Below are 15,962 nucleotides of genomic sequence, written 5' to 3' on the forward strand. Positions count from 1 at the left end.
CACTTAAGTGATGCTGTGGGCCACTACTTGGCACTGGAGCTGCCAAGGACACTGTATATTTGCATACCGTAGCTTTCTCATCCACTTCCTAGTGTGATTTACACAAGTGTCTGGGGTCTACAAGGCATCCCTTCACCTCACTTCACCAGGAGGAAACAGGGACCTCATGACCCCTCTGTCTGCCCTTCCCCCCCTCCCACTGTGCAGCTTCATAGCTTACTCTAAAATTAGGATCTCTGCCATTCTTTTTTATTCTTCTTCTTCACAATTGCCTGTTTGCTTCCTCTCCACCAAAAAACCTCAGAAACAGACGGAACCAGCTAGGCATGATGGTACACACCTATAATCTTAGCATGTGAGAGGTGGAAGGAAACCTTTTAAGATCAGACCCAAAGGAGGAAGGATGGAAGGAGGAAAAGACGGAAGGAGGAAGGGAGGGAGGCAAAAAGGGGGAGGGAGAAAGAAATGAAGGAAAGTAGTAAGGAAGGAAGGGGGGAAGGATGGAAGAAGGGAGGGAGTCAAGAGGGAAGGAAGCAGAAGGGAAGAAAGAAAGGGAGAGAAGGGTTAGAACCTTGACCTGGTCCTATGCCTGGGTTACAGATCTCAAACCTATCGAGCAGCTCTCCATTTCAGAGATCCAATTGCTGTGCTGTGCTAGAAACAGCTTGAAGCTGATTCAATGTGTTTGGTTTCTATGGAGAACCTTCTGGGTGTTTCCACATCCTTATCACATCAGAACTTGTGATATATCTAAGTTATCTCCTCTTTCACTAGAAAGAGGTCTAGAAAATCTATAAAAGAGGCCTCCCAAATTCTTATCTTTTCCATTTTTCCGGTCATGAACCATATGACATCATCTTGAAAACCATCTCATGACAATGCACGACTCGCTCCTACAGACCCCTTCACCCACCCTTTATATCTATCTCTCTTATCTGACTCATGCTTTTGGAAGGGGTTCAGACTTCACAGACAGTGCCTAGTTCTAGTGAGCTGAGCTTGTAACTCATTTTGCCCAGTAGACTGTACCTTAAATGAAACAGCTAATCTACTCATGTCTGAATTATCAGCACCCAGGACACTGCCTGGCTCTTCTTAGTCAAGTGATAGACCCTGAATGAATAAAGACCCACTAGAATAGAGTTCCATGTCAAACTTCCATGTGGGCATTTTAGACAAAACATTCAGTCATAAAATAAGGTAGACAATGAAGTGGATACATTTAGAGGACATGATCAAGGGACTAAGAGCTCTGAGGACCTAGAGAACAGGGGATGCACATGCCAGTGCAGTGACTGAGCATCTGTAAAAAGCTCACAGTGAATGGGGCAGGGATTCCCAGTGCGTGTGGTTATACCTAGGTCCAACTCTCACAAATGAGCAACAGATCCTCTGCCCAGTCCTCCTTCTTTTATGAACTGTTCCTTCTTCATTTTTAGAATAGCTGGTGCATGTGAGCTGATCCCTGAGAACACCAAAGTGTCCATCAGTCTATCCTATGTCACCACTATGATTGGTGCAGAAATTAGCCCATGATAAGATTTGCAGAAAGAAACTTGGCTGCTAGTATATGGCAAGAAAGTCCTCTCTGGTGGGGCTACAAAAGCCTCCTTGCTATACTACTGAGGGCTGGTCAGATCAACACTAGAGCAGGGTGCAATAGCAATGGTCTCAGAGCAGGGTCTCTCAACACTGACCCAATCTGGATTCTTCAGAAATACCAGGTCTGCAAAATGTATTTTTTAAATTGAAACCCGTTTAACTTAACAAACTTGTCCAATTCGTTACTATATTAATTACTATATTAATGTCAGCCATTTTATAATTAATAAATATAATTAGTATAGTTATTATATGTGTGTATATATATATATATACATATATATATATATAATTAGTAATGTTAATACAGTTACCTCCTCCCCCGTCTCCACAAGGATGTCCCTCCCCCATTTAATACTTTTCCATTGAAACTTCATCATCAGGCAGGTTATATACTAATCTAATAAAATTTTCACTTTGGATATTTTTATTTCTGGTGGTAAAGAAGGATAAAAACAACTAGGAAGTTGTTACAGATTTCTGGGCTGCTTATCCTCCGGCTTAATCACCTGTACTCCCTGTGCACAGGCATTCAGCAGCATTCACACCTCGGCACATGCATTTGCACTGCCACATCTTAAAGCCTCAGGCATTATCACTTCCTCTCTAAGTGGCATAATAATGTGGGAATCGGTTAAGCCCATCCTCATCTGCCAGTCAAACGACTCCTGTGTTAACAAAATAGATTTTTTTCCACTCGGGTGATTAAGTAAGTGTGTTTGTGCATGTGTCCGTGTACATAAATGTGTGTTTGCGTGCGTGTGTAATGTCTTCCGTTCATGTCAGTGTTTGCTTTTGTAATAAAATTATTTCATTTGTCAGAAGAAATGGCTGGAAAGTGGAAAAGCCCACTTATACTTTAATGAGCAGTTACTGTGATTCATGTCAAAATCATGCAATCACTAGAACCTGGAGGTCAAATTCACACGAGTGTATAAAAATAACGGAGGCACTAAGATGTATCCTGTTTCAAGACAAATTTTACAAAAATTTCATTATTTCCATAAGGAATATTTGTATAAATTGAAGGAAAAAAAAACTCCACCTGCTGATGGCTGGTACTGAAAAGACTGGCCAATGACCAACCATTTTATTTATTGTTTGTTAAGCATTTAATAGAATTTATAATGAGTGAGATGTGCAGTATAATTAAAAATCTAAATAAAACCCCTTTCCTATGTTCCTCATTGGTTTCATAAAAATAGCTAGGGAAAAAATAAGATTATAAATTAAAAAGACCCATTTCACTCTGAGTAAATGTTCAAGTTTTAATAAACACTCAGGGTTAGTGTTTTGGCATTTAAGAAGATAATTTGTGGCATGAAAATGAATTATTCAATGATTTTTAACCTTACTTGAATTAAGAATGATTTAGTTGAATCATTTATACTGATTTTGGACTTTGTAACCAATCACACCTCAAACAGAGAAGCTCTGGGGTGATCCACCACTCTGAACCCCGCTTTCGCACAAGGTGTTTCAGGAGAGGCTGTTCTAGTTAGCGTTTCTCCTGCTGTGAGAACGTTTATGACAGAAGCCACTTGAGGAGGAGAGGGTTTAGTTCATCTTCCAGCTGGTAGTCTATCACTGAGGGAAGTCAGGGCAGGAATGTAAGGTAGAAACCTGGAGGCAGGAACTGAAGTAGAGGCCACACAGTTGAGACACTTACTGGGTGGCTCTTCAGGCTCCTTGTCAGCTATCTTTTTTTCTAGGACCTACCATGGTCTGGGTCCTCCTACATCAGCCATTAATCATGCAAATGATCCACAAACTTGCCTACAGGCCAAGCTGATGGAGGCATTTTCTCAATTCAGGTTCCCTCTTGCCAAATGACCCAGTTTATGTTGTTGACAAACAAAACAGCAATAAAGTCCAAACCAGCACAGAGGCCTTCAATGCTACTATCAAATATGCATACTATGGCCCTTTTTAAAGGGGAAGGAAGCAAGGTGGAGAAGTTCAGAAGCAAGCCCACTCTGTAAGAGTTTGGGCAGAGATATTCTGATGCTCAGGTCTGTTATTCTTAGTTTTAAGACTAATAGAAGAAAATAGCTTCATAATTCTAGGGCTACTTTTCTAAGAATTTAGTGAAAAGAACACACCCCAAAGATTCAGTTCCCTGTGAACTTAGAACCCAATGCTATGTTCCTGACTGTGTAAGAGCAAGCCAGGAGGCTCCAGCTCATGCCATGGACCAGTCCCTGAATGAGGGACCAGGGCAAGAGGCATTGTGTTTACTTACTGCGCTTCTTATTTGTTGGTGCTGGAAAAACAGTAGCTAATTGTTTGTTTGCCTGCATGCTTTTGTTAAATATTAGATGCTGCTTTACAGTATCCAATAGGAAACTAGTATTTTGTTGTGAAGACTTCTGGGAGATATGGCAGACTGGAAGCCTCACCATGGAAACCCAGGGAAGGAAAGAAGTGAACGCAGAGTTCACACTGCTTTTGGCACTGGCCAGTAAAACTTCTTTTTGTGTGGTTAATTCAGAGACATTTAATTGGTCAAAGCATTGGGAAAGTGAGTGCTCAGCTTTCTATGGCACATTTATGTTAACCACCTCCTACCAAACAACAGGAATGTCACAGGAAAAAGGACATGTAAGAACTAGAGAATGATGATCAATGCTGTGAAAAGATGTCTTCTGGATGTGACACGCCATGTCGCTTACCAACCTACAGTGGCTGTGTTTACCCTTACAAGATCAAACCATGCAATGTTGTGGTGTGGGTGAAGGAGGGATTTCTGAGATCCCACTCCTAGCTGAGGAGCTGTTAGCAGGTGATGGCTGTTGAAGAGACAGCAGTTTCTCTTTGAGCATGTGACACTGGGTAGGTTGCCCATGCTCCAGTGGATTGCCCACGCTCATGTAACACTAATTGGATTCAGTAGCTTATGATAAAAATAAAAAGAAAAGAAGACATTGAGAGATGTGGTTGGGAGTTCATGAGGTACTGGGGGAGGGAAGAAGGGTGGAAAAATACACTGATATATGTATTCAAACTCTCAAAAATAAATGGATAACACTAATTAATATGCAATAGTAATATAATAATATAATTTACAAATATATAAAGCAAACACTATATATGATATAAAATATTTATTTGGAAAACAGAGTGAGAGAGACAGATAGTTTAGCAGACGAAGGTGCTTGCTGCTAAGCCTGAAGACCTGAGTTCAGACCTGGGGACGCACATAGTGGAAAGGGAAAACCAACTCTTGGAGGTGTCCACACACATGCAGTGGTATGTACATAGATCACACACACACATACATTCACATACATTAATGTGAAGTAAGACTTGAGGAAAGAGGGAGAGTGAGCAAGAGAGTGCAAAAACTTTTGTTTCATCAATACTGTTCGACTGACGAAGATGTGGAAAAAGTAGAGGACTAGTGAGTAAGATCTCGGTGGGTAAACACACCTGCTGCCAAGTCTGACAACCTAAGCCCCACATGGTAGAATGAGAAAAATCAACTGCCCCAAATTCTTCTCTGACCTTTATGCATGTACCATGACATGCACACATGTGCACATCCACACAAAATAATTAAACCAAATGTATCCCAAAACTATAGCTACTGAATTACAGGTCTGGATCACGTATGGGAGACTATCCATGAAGAGGTGGGTTTCAATGTTTACAAGCCCTGTGATCCTCTGCCCTGCCTCCCGTGTGAGGCTCCCATTGTTACTGTGGAGATATCCTTTCCCTTGAACTCTCGGTGGCTCCAGGGTTCATAGGACTTGAGAGTTAAACAACTTGTCTGTCATACCTTGAATTCAAAGTGCCCCTCCCAAAGGCTCCAGGGGTGTTGCTGAGAGGGGTTGCTCTGGCAGAGCCAGAGGAAGGAAGACATCTGGAGGCATGACTTTGTAGAACCCCTTCTCTATGCTTTCTGGCCTGCAGGAGGTGCACAGGTCCCTCTAACTCTCTGTTATGTCCTGCTATACTGCAACAGGGCCCACAGGAGGGCCAGTGACCGAATACTGAAGGCAAGACCAAAAATAAGCCCTTTCCTTCATTATGTTGATCTTAGCTATTTTACCTCAGTGAAAGACATGTGACTAACACATGCTCTGCTCTTACAGAGACTCAACTTAACACTAGGTTCCTAAAATTGAAGGAAAGTGTAAAAAGAGAAGTGAGGTGTCTTTCAGCTTAAGCTTCATTTGTTTCCTGGTAAATGTAGCTATCGTATCTTAAACTGATCTGTGTGCATGGTGTGGCTGCCTAAACAATGGCAATATCCCGAGGTCAATGTTATAAGTTAAGTCTTTCTGACATCAAAAATGCGAAATTTCTCTATGAATCTGCCAGGTGTGAACAGTTCAATCTGCTACTCCCTTCACTTAAGCATAAAGATCCAAGGCTCAGGTGTACTTCAGTTCACTCTTTGTAACAGAAAGTGACTTTCTTTCCTTCAGGAACAAGAGTCTCTCCTTGACTCCTTCCCCTAACACCCAGGGGAGGCAATGGTCCTTAGCTCACCCTGGCCTGACCTCCAGGTCCATCTGCAAGTGGCTGTCCCACCTCTCACAAGCAGCATCAGTGACATCTGCTGAGAAACAAGTCTCTATTTCTTCCACTGAAGCTGTGCTGGGATTCTTTTGAGTGAAAGTATGAGACAGGGACTAATGCAGCCATTCTAGTACTAGAGAGAGGTGAGAGAATGTCTGAAATACATTCCACTGTGGAGCAGAAGATGAGTCTGAAGTCTACACTGCCAAAAGATACACAGTGGCACTATCTGAGTCACAGTACATCTTGCTCAAAAGCCAGACCCTTCTCTGAATCTTTTAGTTATAAGCACCAATGATGCTGATGTGTTGCTTGAATAAATTTGAGCTGAGTTCTCCAAACCTTTTTAAAAGCAAAAGTTGGTGGTATAAAGAAAAACAATCTTTCAATGTTTGTTTATTTCATAGTTTCTCTAATATTATAAGCAGTAAAGAATAGGGAAGTTATTTGGGACTTTAAATGTTAGCATAAACAAATTCTAGAACTATGGATTGCTAATTCTAGAATTGTCAATTAGATCAAGACTCCTAATCTTTGCTTTAAAGATCACTTTTCTTGTTAAAGTAGTCCCAGTTATTAACATTGAATAGTCTCAGTTCTTTGGTAAGTTTTGGGGGAACAGATTTGGCACAGACACCTTCTTTTGGTCTATCCATCTGCAGGAAGGCCACACGCTCCTTGGTGGCGCCTCTTCATGAAGGACTGCTGCTACCCACTGTAATCTCTCCTCCCAGGTATGTTACACTTCTAAAATCACTCTCCTATTTTCATACATTAAACTGTTGTGTATTAGTGGGCTTTGTAAAGGGTAGTCCTAGGCTATCTGGGCAGAAGTTCCCATTAAGAACTTCAGTGAAGCAAGGCAACAATGCAAGGGTGATTTATCAACCTATCAAGAGGTTTAATCTGCTAACATTTTCCCATCCCGTCAGTCAGTGTGACAGTCTTCGACACGGGTCTGGGCAATGGGAGAAATGAAATGGAAAGCTACCTCTCTTGGCTTACACAGTCAACCAGCCCAGCACCAAGGGACAGCTCCGTGCTTGCAAAAGGACAGTTCCTGTTCCCTGATTTACTCAGGCTTGCCTCTGCTGTTTATTTCACACTTTGTACATTTGAAGAAGTGTATGTGTGTCACAAAGGAGGCACACACCGAATAGACAGCTTTTCTGGTTACCTGACAGGCACAGACTGTCACCCCAGCCAGTCAGGAGGCTGAGGCAGAAGAATTTCAAGTTTGAGTGCGTGTAAGGTCACATGGGTAACTTACTGAAACCCTGTCTTAATATGCAAAAGGAAGGCTTGGGATGTGTCTAGGTGTAGACACTTGTCTAGCAGGCCCAAGGCCTTCAGTTTACCCATCAGCACCACACACCTTCAAACCAATGATTTCCCTTTAACATGGGTTAATTACAAGTGTGTTATTACTAGCAAACACTCTAGCAGTATCTCCTATAATCCACAGAACCAGCACTGCTTTCTCTGGACAAATTAGTATTTCAAGAAGGTATGAGCGTAACAACTGGGAATATCTGAGCAAGCTCTCCAGTAGTTCTCACGCTCCTTTACCTACCCCACTTCTGCAAGAGCCTAATCTGACTCATTCTGCTGGGCTCTTTTTATGCACACATATGAGCACACAGTAAGTACTTGCTGACAGAGTAAGTGGAGAAAAGGAAAAAAACTTGGTGTGTAAGTTTCTTTTGACTATAACATTAAAGTTGGATTTCAGATCAAAAGGACTGTTCTGCCTTTTAAAAAAATTAATCTTAGATAACTATAGTAGTAGTTAGAATATGAAGTGTCCTAATTTGCATTTTGTTACTATGATAAAACATTATAATAAACAAAAACAAATAAACACACACACACACACACACGCACACACAAATACAACTTGGAGTTGGAGAGGTTTTACTTCAATTACAGGTCACAGTCCATCATCTTGGGAAGCCAAGGCAGGAAGCCAAGGCAGGAACTCAAGGCAGGGACCAGGCAGCAGGAACTGAAGCAGAGGCCATGGAGGAGTGCTGCTTACTGGCTTGCTCAGCCTACTTTCTTATATAGCCCAGGCAGGCCCATTTGCCTAGCAGTGGCACACAATGGGCTCAACCCTCCTACATCAATTAGCAATCAAGAAAATGTACCACGGACAATGTCATAGACAGGTCTCATAGAGATAATTCCTCAACTGAGGTTCCCTCTTCCTAGGAGATTTGTTTTTATATTAAGTTGATAAAAACTAATCTGTATATGAAATTTGCATACAATGTGCCATGGTCCTTAAAAACCTACACTATAAAATTTCATTTTCATACACACATACATACTCATACATGTAGTATCTACTAAATACTATCTACTCAATGTTAAAAAGACATGATTTAAATCTGTTTTATTTAAAAATTACATTTACTTGTGTATGTGTGTTTGGGAGTGTACATGTGTTTATACATGTATGTGTGTGGAGCCAGAGACTACTCTCTCTTGAGGAATGAGTGTAGGTCGGCTTGATGGCAAGTACCTTTACTATCAGAGGCTAAGACATGTCTCTCTGGCCTGCACAGCCAAGACTTTAAAACTACCTTTGTATCAAGTAGGTTTTGTGTTAGTGCCCAATGAGTACCTTTCTACACTGGTAATGCTCAGTTGAGTACCCTTCTATACTGCAATGCCCATTGTGTACCCCTCTACACTGGCAAGCATGTAAACAGTTTGTACAGCATATCTTTTACAATAGGAGTATACTATTAGCATCACTGCACCTGAAAGACATTTCAGAGCACATGGCTTATGGCAATGACTGGGAATTCTAACCAACATAGATAGCACGACCCAAATGTGTCAGGCCACACATCCACACCAACTCATCAGAACTCATCACTATGACCTGCTTATCACAGTTAAGATTTCAGTTCTTAGATAAAGATAGTGAGGCAAAGAAAAAGTGAATAGCTTTGCCTAATGCCCTGCACTGTAAGTGTGAGTGACAGGCTAGCATAACCGAGCATGCCCAGTTTAATGACAGGGAGCAATAACTCATAGTGCTCAATGCGAGCTCAGGCTGCTGAGCTGCTCTGGGGACACTTCTATGTCTTAGCTGCACTTCAGTGTGTCATCTCATTTAATGTTTCTCTTGAAAATTAGGTTAACTTACCCCAAATCTTCTTTGCATTCCTTATTCTCATAAGTCTTTTTGGGGGTAACATGTTCTCCATCAGAACAGATCCCTGCTAATATCCTCCCTTCCTCCTTAGTGCTAAAGCCCTACACACTGGATCCTATTGCTGTGGTCAGGCAGCATCCCCTTCTCACCAGGAACACAGCACAGGAGTGAATGTGAACTTCTACCTACATCTTATCTTTCCCACTACTAACCCCAAGCAGCTTCCTCCTGAACCTGCTTTCTCAAACACTCATGCTTCCTCTGGTGGTGCTGAGAATGTCAGTGACAGCTGTGTAATGTCTGTGGAGTGGGTTGATAAGACTTAGAGACTGACCCTCAGAAAAGGCTTTCTCACAGACTTCCACTGAGCATATGCACTGACAGAACCCTTTCTGTTGCAGCTCCTGTACAGTAGAGATCTCCATAGAGTTAACTGTTACCTTTGACAGATCCCTGAAGTTTCCTGGGAGAGTCAGGTCCAACTCCTCTGATTCATAGTTTGTTAACACCCATGGAAACACAGGATACTGGTTCAGATCATTATACGTCCGACCTGGTGAAGAGAAGAGAACGAGTGAAAATGAGTTTACCTCACTGTTCAGAAAGCACCTTCTGAGATTATTATAAGTAAGGCAGCCATTGTATTTTAGGAGGAAAGTACCTCTCTCATTGGTCTAAGACTTTGATAATTCTTGGACAAATGGAGGTACCTGGAGGATATCATCCTTAATGAGGTAACCCAATTGCAAAAGAAGTCATTAGATATGCACTCACTCATAAGTGGATATTAGCCCAGAAACATAGAACACCCAAGATACAATTTGCAAAACACAAGAAAATCAAGAAGAGGGAAGACCAATGGGTGGATACATCATTCCTCCTTAGAATAGGGAACAAAATACCCATTAAGGAGTTAAGAGACACAGATAACATTTGACCTTAGAAGCAGAACTCTGCCAGCCTAGGACTTTGTAAGTGTCATGGAGGGTGCCAGGCTTTGGAACTGCTTGTTTGTAGCTTATTATCAGATGGTATTCTGCTGTAAGGAAGATAGATGTAGAAACTACATCACCAGTAAACAGATGCTATATTAAACATGCATCAAGATGCAGTGGAGGGGTTGGGTATGAACCTTTTGCACAGTGCTTGCCTGGAATGAGTTAGGCTCTGGGTTCTGAAAATCCATGGGAAGAACCTGCCACAGCAGGGAAGCACTAGAAGGCAGGAGGAAGGAAGGAGACAGATGTGGAACACACTCTTCTCTCCTTCTAGTCCATGTCTTTCTTTCTGTGCTATTCTGTTGTGCTTGGGTGGAGAGCTATGGAACTACTGGGCTACTGTGCTTAGTTTGAGAAGAACAGTTCAGTATTTCCAGTGGGAATCAAAGCATGGTGGGAATATGGAAACTTCCTGGAAGGCTGCTCCCCTAATTAGCTGTAGCAGTGTCCTATCAGATGGAAAGTGGCAACACATGCCTGTAATTCCTGTCATCTGAGAGACTGAGTAGGAGAATCTTGATTTTTCAGCAATCCAGAGTTACATAGTGAGATCCTGTCTCAAAATGAGACCAGGTTGCGAAGGAGACAGAAACAAAGTAAGGAAGACAGACTACAGCCAATGGTCTCCTCCCCAGGTTGGACAGGGAGGGAGGGGTCCCACATCGGTTATTATTCTTTTTAAAAACCTTTGTGTCTTGGCAGATACTCTCTGGCCAGTAAGTGTTCTTGATGGAAAGAACACATATGTGATAGAAACAATAAAATGAGCCAAATCCTAAAAGATGAACAAACACAAGCCAAGTGAGAGCTGTAGATGGTTCTTGGAGTAAAGACACAGGAGCAGAGATGGGCGAGCAGCACCATGTGTGGAGCATGGGACAGAGGGACAGTCGCAGGCAGGAACACCAGTCAATGAACAGGTACAGATTCTGAGTGGATTTAAGCCGTATGCACATGAAAATGTTCTAGTATAAAAAAGCTGCCAACGTCTAAAGTTCAGAAGGTGCCAGTGATCTTGCCTACATGTGGTGACTTGGGCGCCTGTCTGCTCTCAGCATTGACTCTCAGGCACACAGCCGGAGGGTATTGACTGGCCAGGCGGGGCAGCTCCCCATTTTTTCAGTTGACCCATGAAAATTTCACTCCACCATTTTCTGGGAAACTGTTCTGCTTAAAGCTCTGTAAAGAAAAAGTAGGTCTTCCTATCTGTGCGTCATTTTCTAGAACACCCCCCTCTATAACACTGGTTACGTATAAAAACAAATTATGAATGAAAATAGATTGTACAATAGATTTTTTTTAATTTTAAAGATTATTTTATATGTGTTAGTATTTTGGCTGCAAGCATGTCTGTGTACCATGTATATGCTGGGTGCCCTTAGAGGACAAAGAAAGCATCTATACCCCTGGAACTGGAGTTATACATTATTGTGAGCTGCTATGTGGGCGCTTGGAGTCCAACCTCGGTCCTTAGGAAGAGCAGCCCGCGTCCGTAACCACTGAGCTATTTCTTCATTACCCGCCATCAATTTTTTTGATGCTAGTTATTATTTGTAGCAAAGGAAAGTCTGTCAAAATAAATAAAAAGCCAATATATGTTAACTCTGGATTTAAATGTCCCTATAAATGAAGACAGTATAAGAAAGAGGATGCTTATTGAGAAAATTATTCTTTTACTATACATGTATTCATAATAAAGGAGAAGATATTAAGCTACTTTCAGAAACACTCTAAAGAAAAGAAGCATTATGTTAAAAATGCAGACAAACACACAGACGAAATGAATGATGCTCAGGACAGTTTCTCTGATCCTCAAGTTTTTGTAAGCTATTTTTAATAATCCCAAAAGTTTCTATAAAAAGAAATGATAAGAAAAATTTAGTATTTTTATGTCACTATAGCTTTACAACATTGCTTTGATTGAAAAAATACAATACACTTTTTTGGTGAAATTTTCTACTTTTGTCTTGCATCAGACAATATATTTTTACTTGAACTAAAAATTCAGTGTGCCAAAGGTCAGAAAGAAGAACAAGAATGATGAAGCAGTTCTCTGGGTGTCCATACCCCACAGATTCACTGAATTAGCACTCTTTATTTTAGTGAACATGACACAAGAAAAAAATAAGAATTCTAAATTCCTCAAATGGAGATATTTCAAAAGTAGTATCTGTTCACCTCTGGTCACCTGGAGTTTATACGTTGGCTATTTTTGTTTTTCTCTTGAGCCCAGCCCACATATAACAAATCCACCTGTGCTGTCCTGGTAGGCCCTTGCCTTCTCTGGTGGTGGTGAGAGCCCACCATGCTACACATTCTGCTAACGGTGCTTCTGAGGATGTATCTCAGAAGATGCATATTAATATTGGAAGCCCATGGCACTAATCTACTCAAACAATAAAAGTGAAGCAGAGTAAATGAGATCTCAGAAACACTGGATATGTTTCTTCATTAAACACACACACACACACAATTTTAATTAAACCATCCAATTTAATGTTTTTATATGGCACTTTAGTTTTGAAGGTAAAGTGATCTAGAGACAGCTGACAAGGAAATTATAACTGCAATTCCTTGGTGAAAATGTTAATGACAGCAAAATATCGTTTAATGAGATGGCGGCGGCACCTGGATTAGCATGCTGTAAGAATGCTGTTCCTGTGTCGTTGGCGTCTTCACACTTTACAGACATTTTGTCATCTCTAGGTCATTAGGAAAGAATTTTTAATGATTTTTCTAGAAGCAAGCGGTTCAAGTTACATCTAATTAGATGACAATAATAAGCCCAACACATGCAGTAGCTAAATATATACATAATTAACCAGGGAGAGCTTGTTCATCACAAAGTAAGAACCTGGAAAGTGCTAACCAGAACAGGGCCGGGGTTGGGAAAGTTGTGCTGAATTCATTAGCTGATCATATGAAAAACAATCCAAAAGCCTTAAAAAAAAAACCCTCAAGTCTAACGGGATCATTTACACAGACCCATGTTAGCAATCACTCGCTGGTTTGTTGTTGTTGCTTGCTTGTTATAATGCAAGAAAGCCAGCTCTTAACATCTTTTTCCTAGCGTTACCTCCAAGTGTGTAAAGTTAGGCTGTACCTCTCAGAATATGATGAGCAGAAAGCAGGTCAACTCTGAGAGCCAGAGGCCAAACTAGGTGAACTCCAAAAAGCATTAAGATTATTTTACATAATCTACTATAGTATTTTTGAAAACGAACTCAAATGTTTTAAAAATTAAATATATTATGCCATAATTCTAAGCTGGATTCCCATTTATTTTGAGAGCTAAGCCTTCAAGGAACATTTAACTAAATAAAGTTGGGCATGGAGACATGTGTTTGCAGTCCTGGCACTTGAAGAACGTAGTAGACGTAGTAGGAGGGTTAGGGCAGAGATAGTGTCCCAAGAACACCTAGTGAGGCAGGGAAGGTACTGAAGAACCTGTGAGTGCTGCAGGCTCCCAATGACACAGTATGTGGGATGACAGGAGACTGAATTACCAAGACTGCAGCTAGGATACTGCTAGGCTTAGGCACACTTTGATTTTAATTAACATTTCAACTCTTGGTGAATATTTGTTAAATTTATATACAGGACAAAGACTGAACACATTATTGGGCTTTAGGCAATTTCTTTGAAAACAATGTTTTCTGAGTATTTGGCAACTTCTTTAGTAAATATGCACCTGCGTGTATGTATATATGACATTTATCATATTAGGGTAAAAAGTCCATAAGGGACATAGCAAAGGGTATGTCTTACTACTATGCACTGCTCTATAATGTAGCTGTTACATATTTCTAATCTCATTGTTTTCAAGCACCTAGAAATGAGAAAATGGGTCAAGTCAAATAGACATTAAGAAGTAGCCACCACAGAACAGGCCATGCAATAGATTGTATAATTCAGGCAAGCTATTTTAGCAATGAAGATAAACCCGAGTGAAACATTACAACCAAAATGAATAAAGTCTGAAATTTATGAATCCACCCATGTACTTTTATCAAGAGTACCAAACTTGAAAAGTCATTCTCCATTAGACTCTGATTCTGCAACTTAGCTTAGCTCTGGTTGCAGGAACCCCATGTCCATAATCCCAGTGAATCAGTAAAATGGATCATACACACAAAGATACCCAAAGCATAATGACCAAGTCTATTTACTACGACTGCCCAGAGCACCAGTGCAGGTTCTCAGTACAGACTGGCACTCACTTAGAACTTCAGTGTTGATGGCAAGAGAAGAATGATAAGCGTCTGTCCAGGACAGTGTCTGGGGATAGCTACATTCATAAACCCCTCCCACTGGTGTTGTACTTTTAAGCATTCATTTTGTCATCTACCTAAATCCTTTAATAGTTCATTTAAACCTTCTTTGAGTAGTCTGAACCTCCCTCCAGTCTTTAATTACACTCACCGCTGTAAATTGCTTGCTTTTTCTGTGAGCTCTATCCTTTTATTTGTTTTTAAAAGAAGATGGGCTTTCCACTGCAGCCCAGGTTGTCCTAGAACTTTAAATCTTCTTGCCAGAGCACCCCAAATACTTCTGGGTCTGGAAAGTACCCCATTTGGTAAAGCACTAAATACTTAAGCATGACATCCTCAGCTCCGTACCTAGCAACCATATAAGGAAAAGCTGGGTGTGGGCTGTGTAGTTGTAATCACATGGCTAGAGCGATGGTGAAGGTGGATTCATAGAGCTCCTTGGCCAAGAATGACACTCTGAGGTTGACCTCTAGATTCCACATGTGTGTACTCATCGAAAGAACACATACACACACCTGTACTTGTGTATGAGCACACACAAAGAGATGTACAGAACCATTCCTGGCATCTTTCAAACATCAGGCAAATGATTATATATATGTATATATATGTATATGTATATGTATATATATGTATATATATGTATGTATATGTATATATATGTATATATATATATGAGTTAGACGGTAAATTATACATACAAAAATGAAAAATGACTGTAAAACTGAGTAAACTCTTTTATATCATGTAAGAGTGATTAAAACTGATTCATTTTTTTGAGTTTAAAATGAGTGGAACAGGGCTGGGGAGGTGACTTAGTGATTAAGAGCTTTTGTTGCTCAAACACAAGGGCCTTACATCCCTAGACTCCATGTGAAAGCTAAGGTGGGCACTCCTACCTGTGGGGGAGGCTGGGGAAGGAAGGAAGGAAGGAAGGAAGGAAGGAAGGAAGGAAGGAAGGAAGGAAGGAAGGAAGGAAGGAAGGGCTTACTGGCTTCCAGTCTAGTTTCAGTTTAAGCAAGAGACCTGTCTCAAATTAGTAATGTGGAGAGTGATGCTGCAACACCATGTGCACACACCTGCACAGACAGCAGACATACGTGCATAACATAAAACAACATAAAGAAATACAGCATAGGAGGCTGCTAAAAATGTAACTAATATCTCTAGAACTACCAAAAAGACACCTACATTCTAGATCACTAAACACATAAGAGGCTATCTCTGTGGTCAAAGATATGCAGAATATTAAAACCAGCAAACATTAAAACAATATGACACAGAACCAAACATGCCAAGTGCCACAAAAAGCTACTGAGTTACACATTTCTTCTGAAAGACTAAACCTGTGAAGGCGGGAAGCCTCTAAGCTCAGCTTCTTTTTGGGACACACAGGTA

General features: G+C 40.9%; 1 protein-coding gene across 10 annotated transcripts in view; it reads right to left on the reverse strand.

Moving 5' to 3' along the window:
• Nucleotides 1-15,962, reverse strand: part of Nbea (neurobeachin) — a 543,806-nt gene that overhangs the window by 72,060 nt on the left and 455,784 nt on the right. For all 10 annotated transcript variants that reach the window (XM_029475176.1, XM_029475174.1, XM_029475170.1 and 7 more), the window contains one exon: nt 9,736-9,848. In XM_029475176.1, the coding sequence (XP_029331036.1) occupies nt 9,736-9,848 (113 nt within the window). The remainder of the gene's footprint in view (nt 1-9,735; nt 9,849-15,962) is intronic.

The sequence above is a fragment of the Mus caroli genome, chromosome 3 (genome assembly GCF_900094665.2).
Source record: "Mus caroli chromosome 3, CAROLI_EIJ_v1.1, whole genome shotgun sequence".
Taxonomy (NCBI): Eukaryota; Metazoa; Chordata; class Mammalia; order Rodentia; family Muridae; genus Mus; species Mus caroli.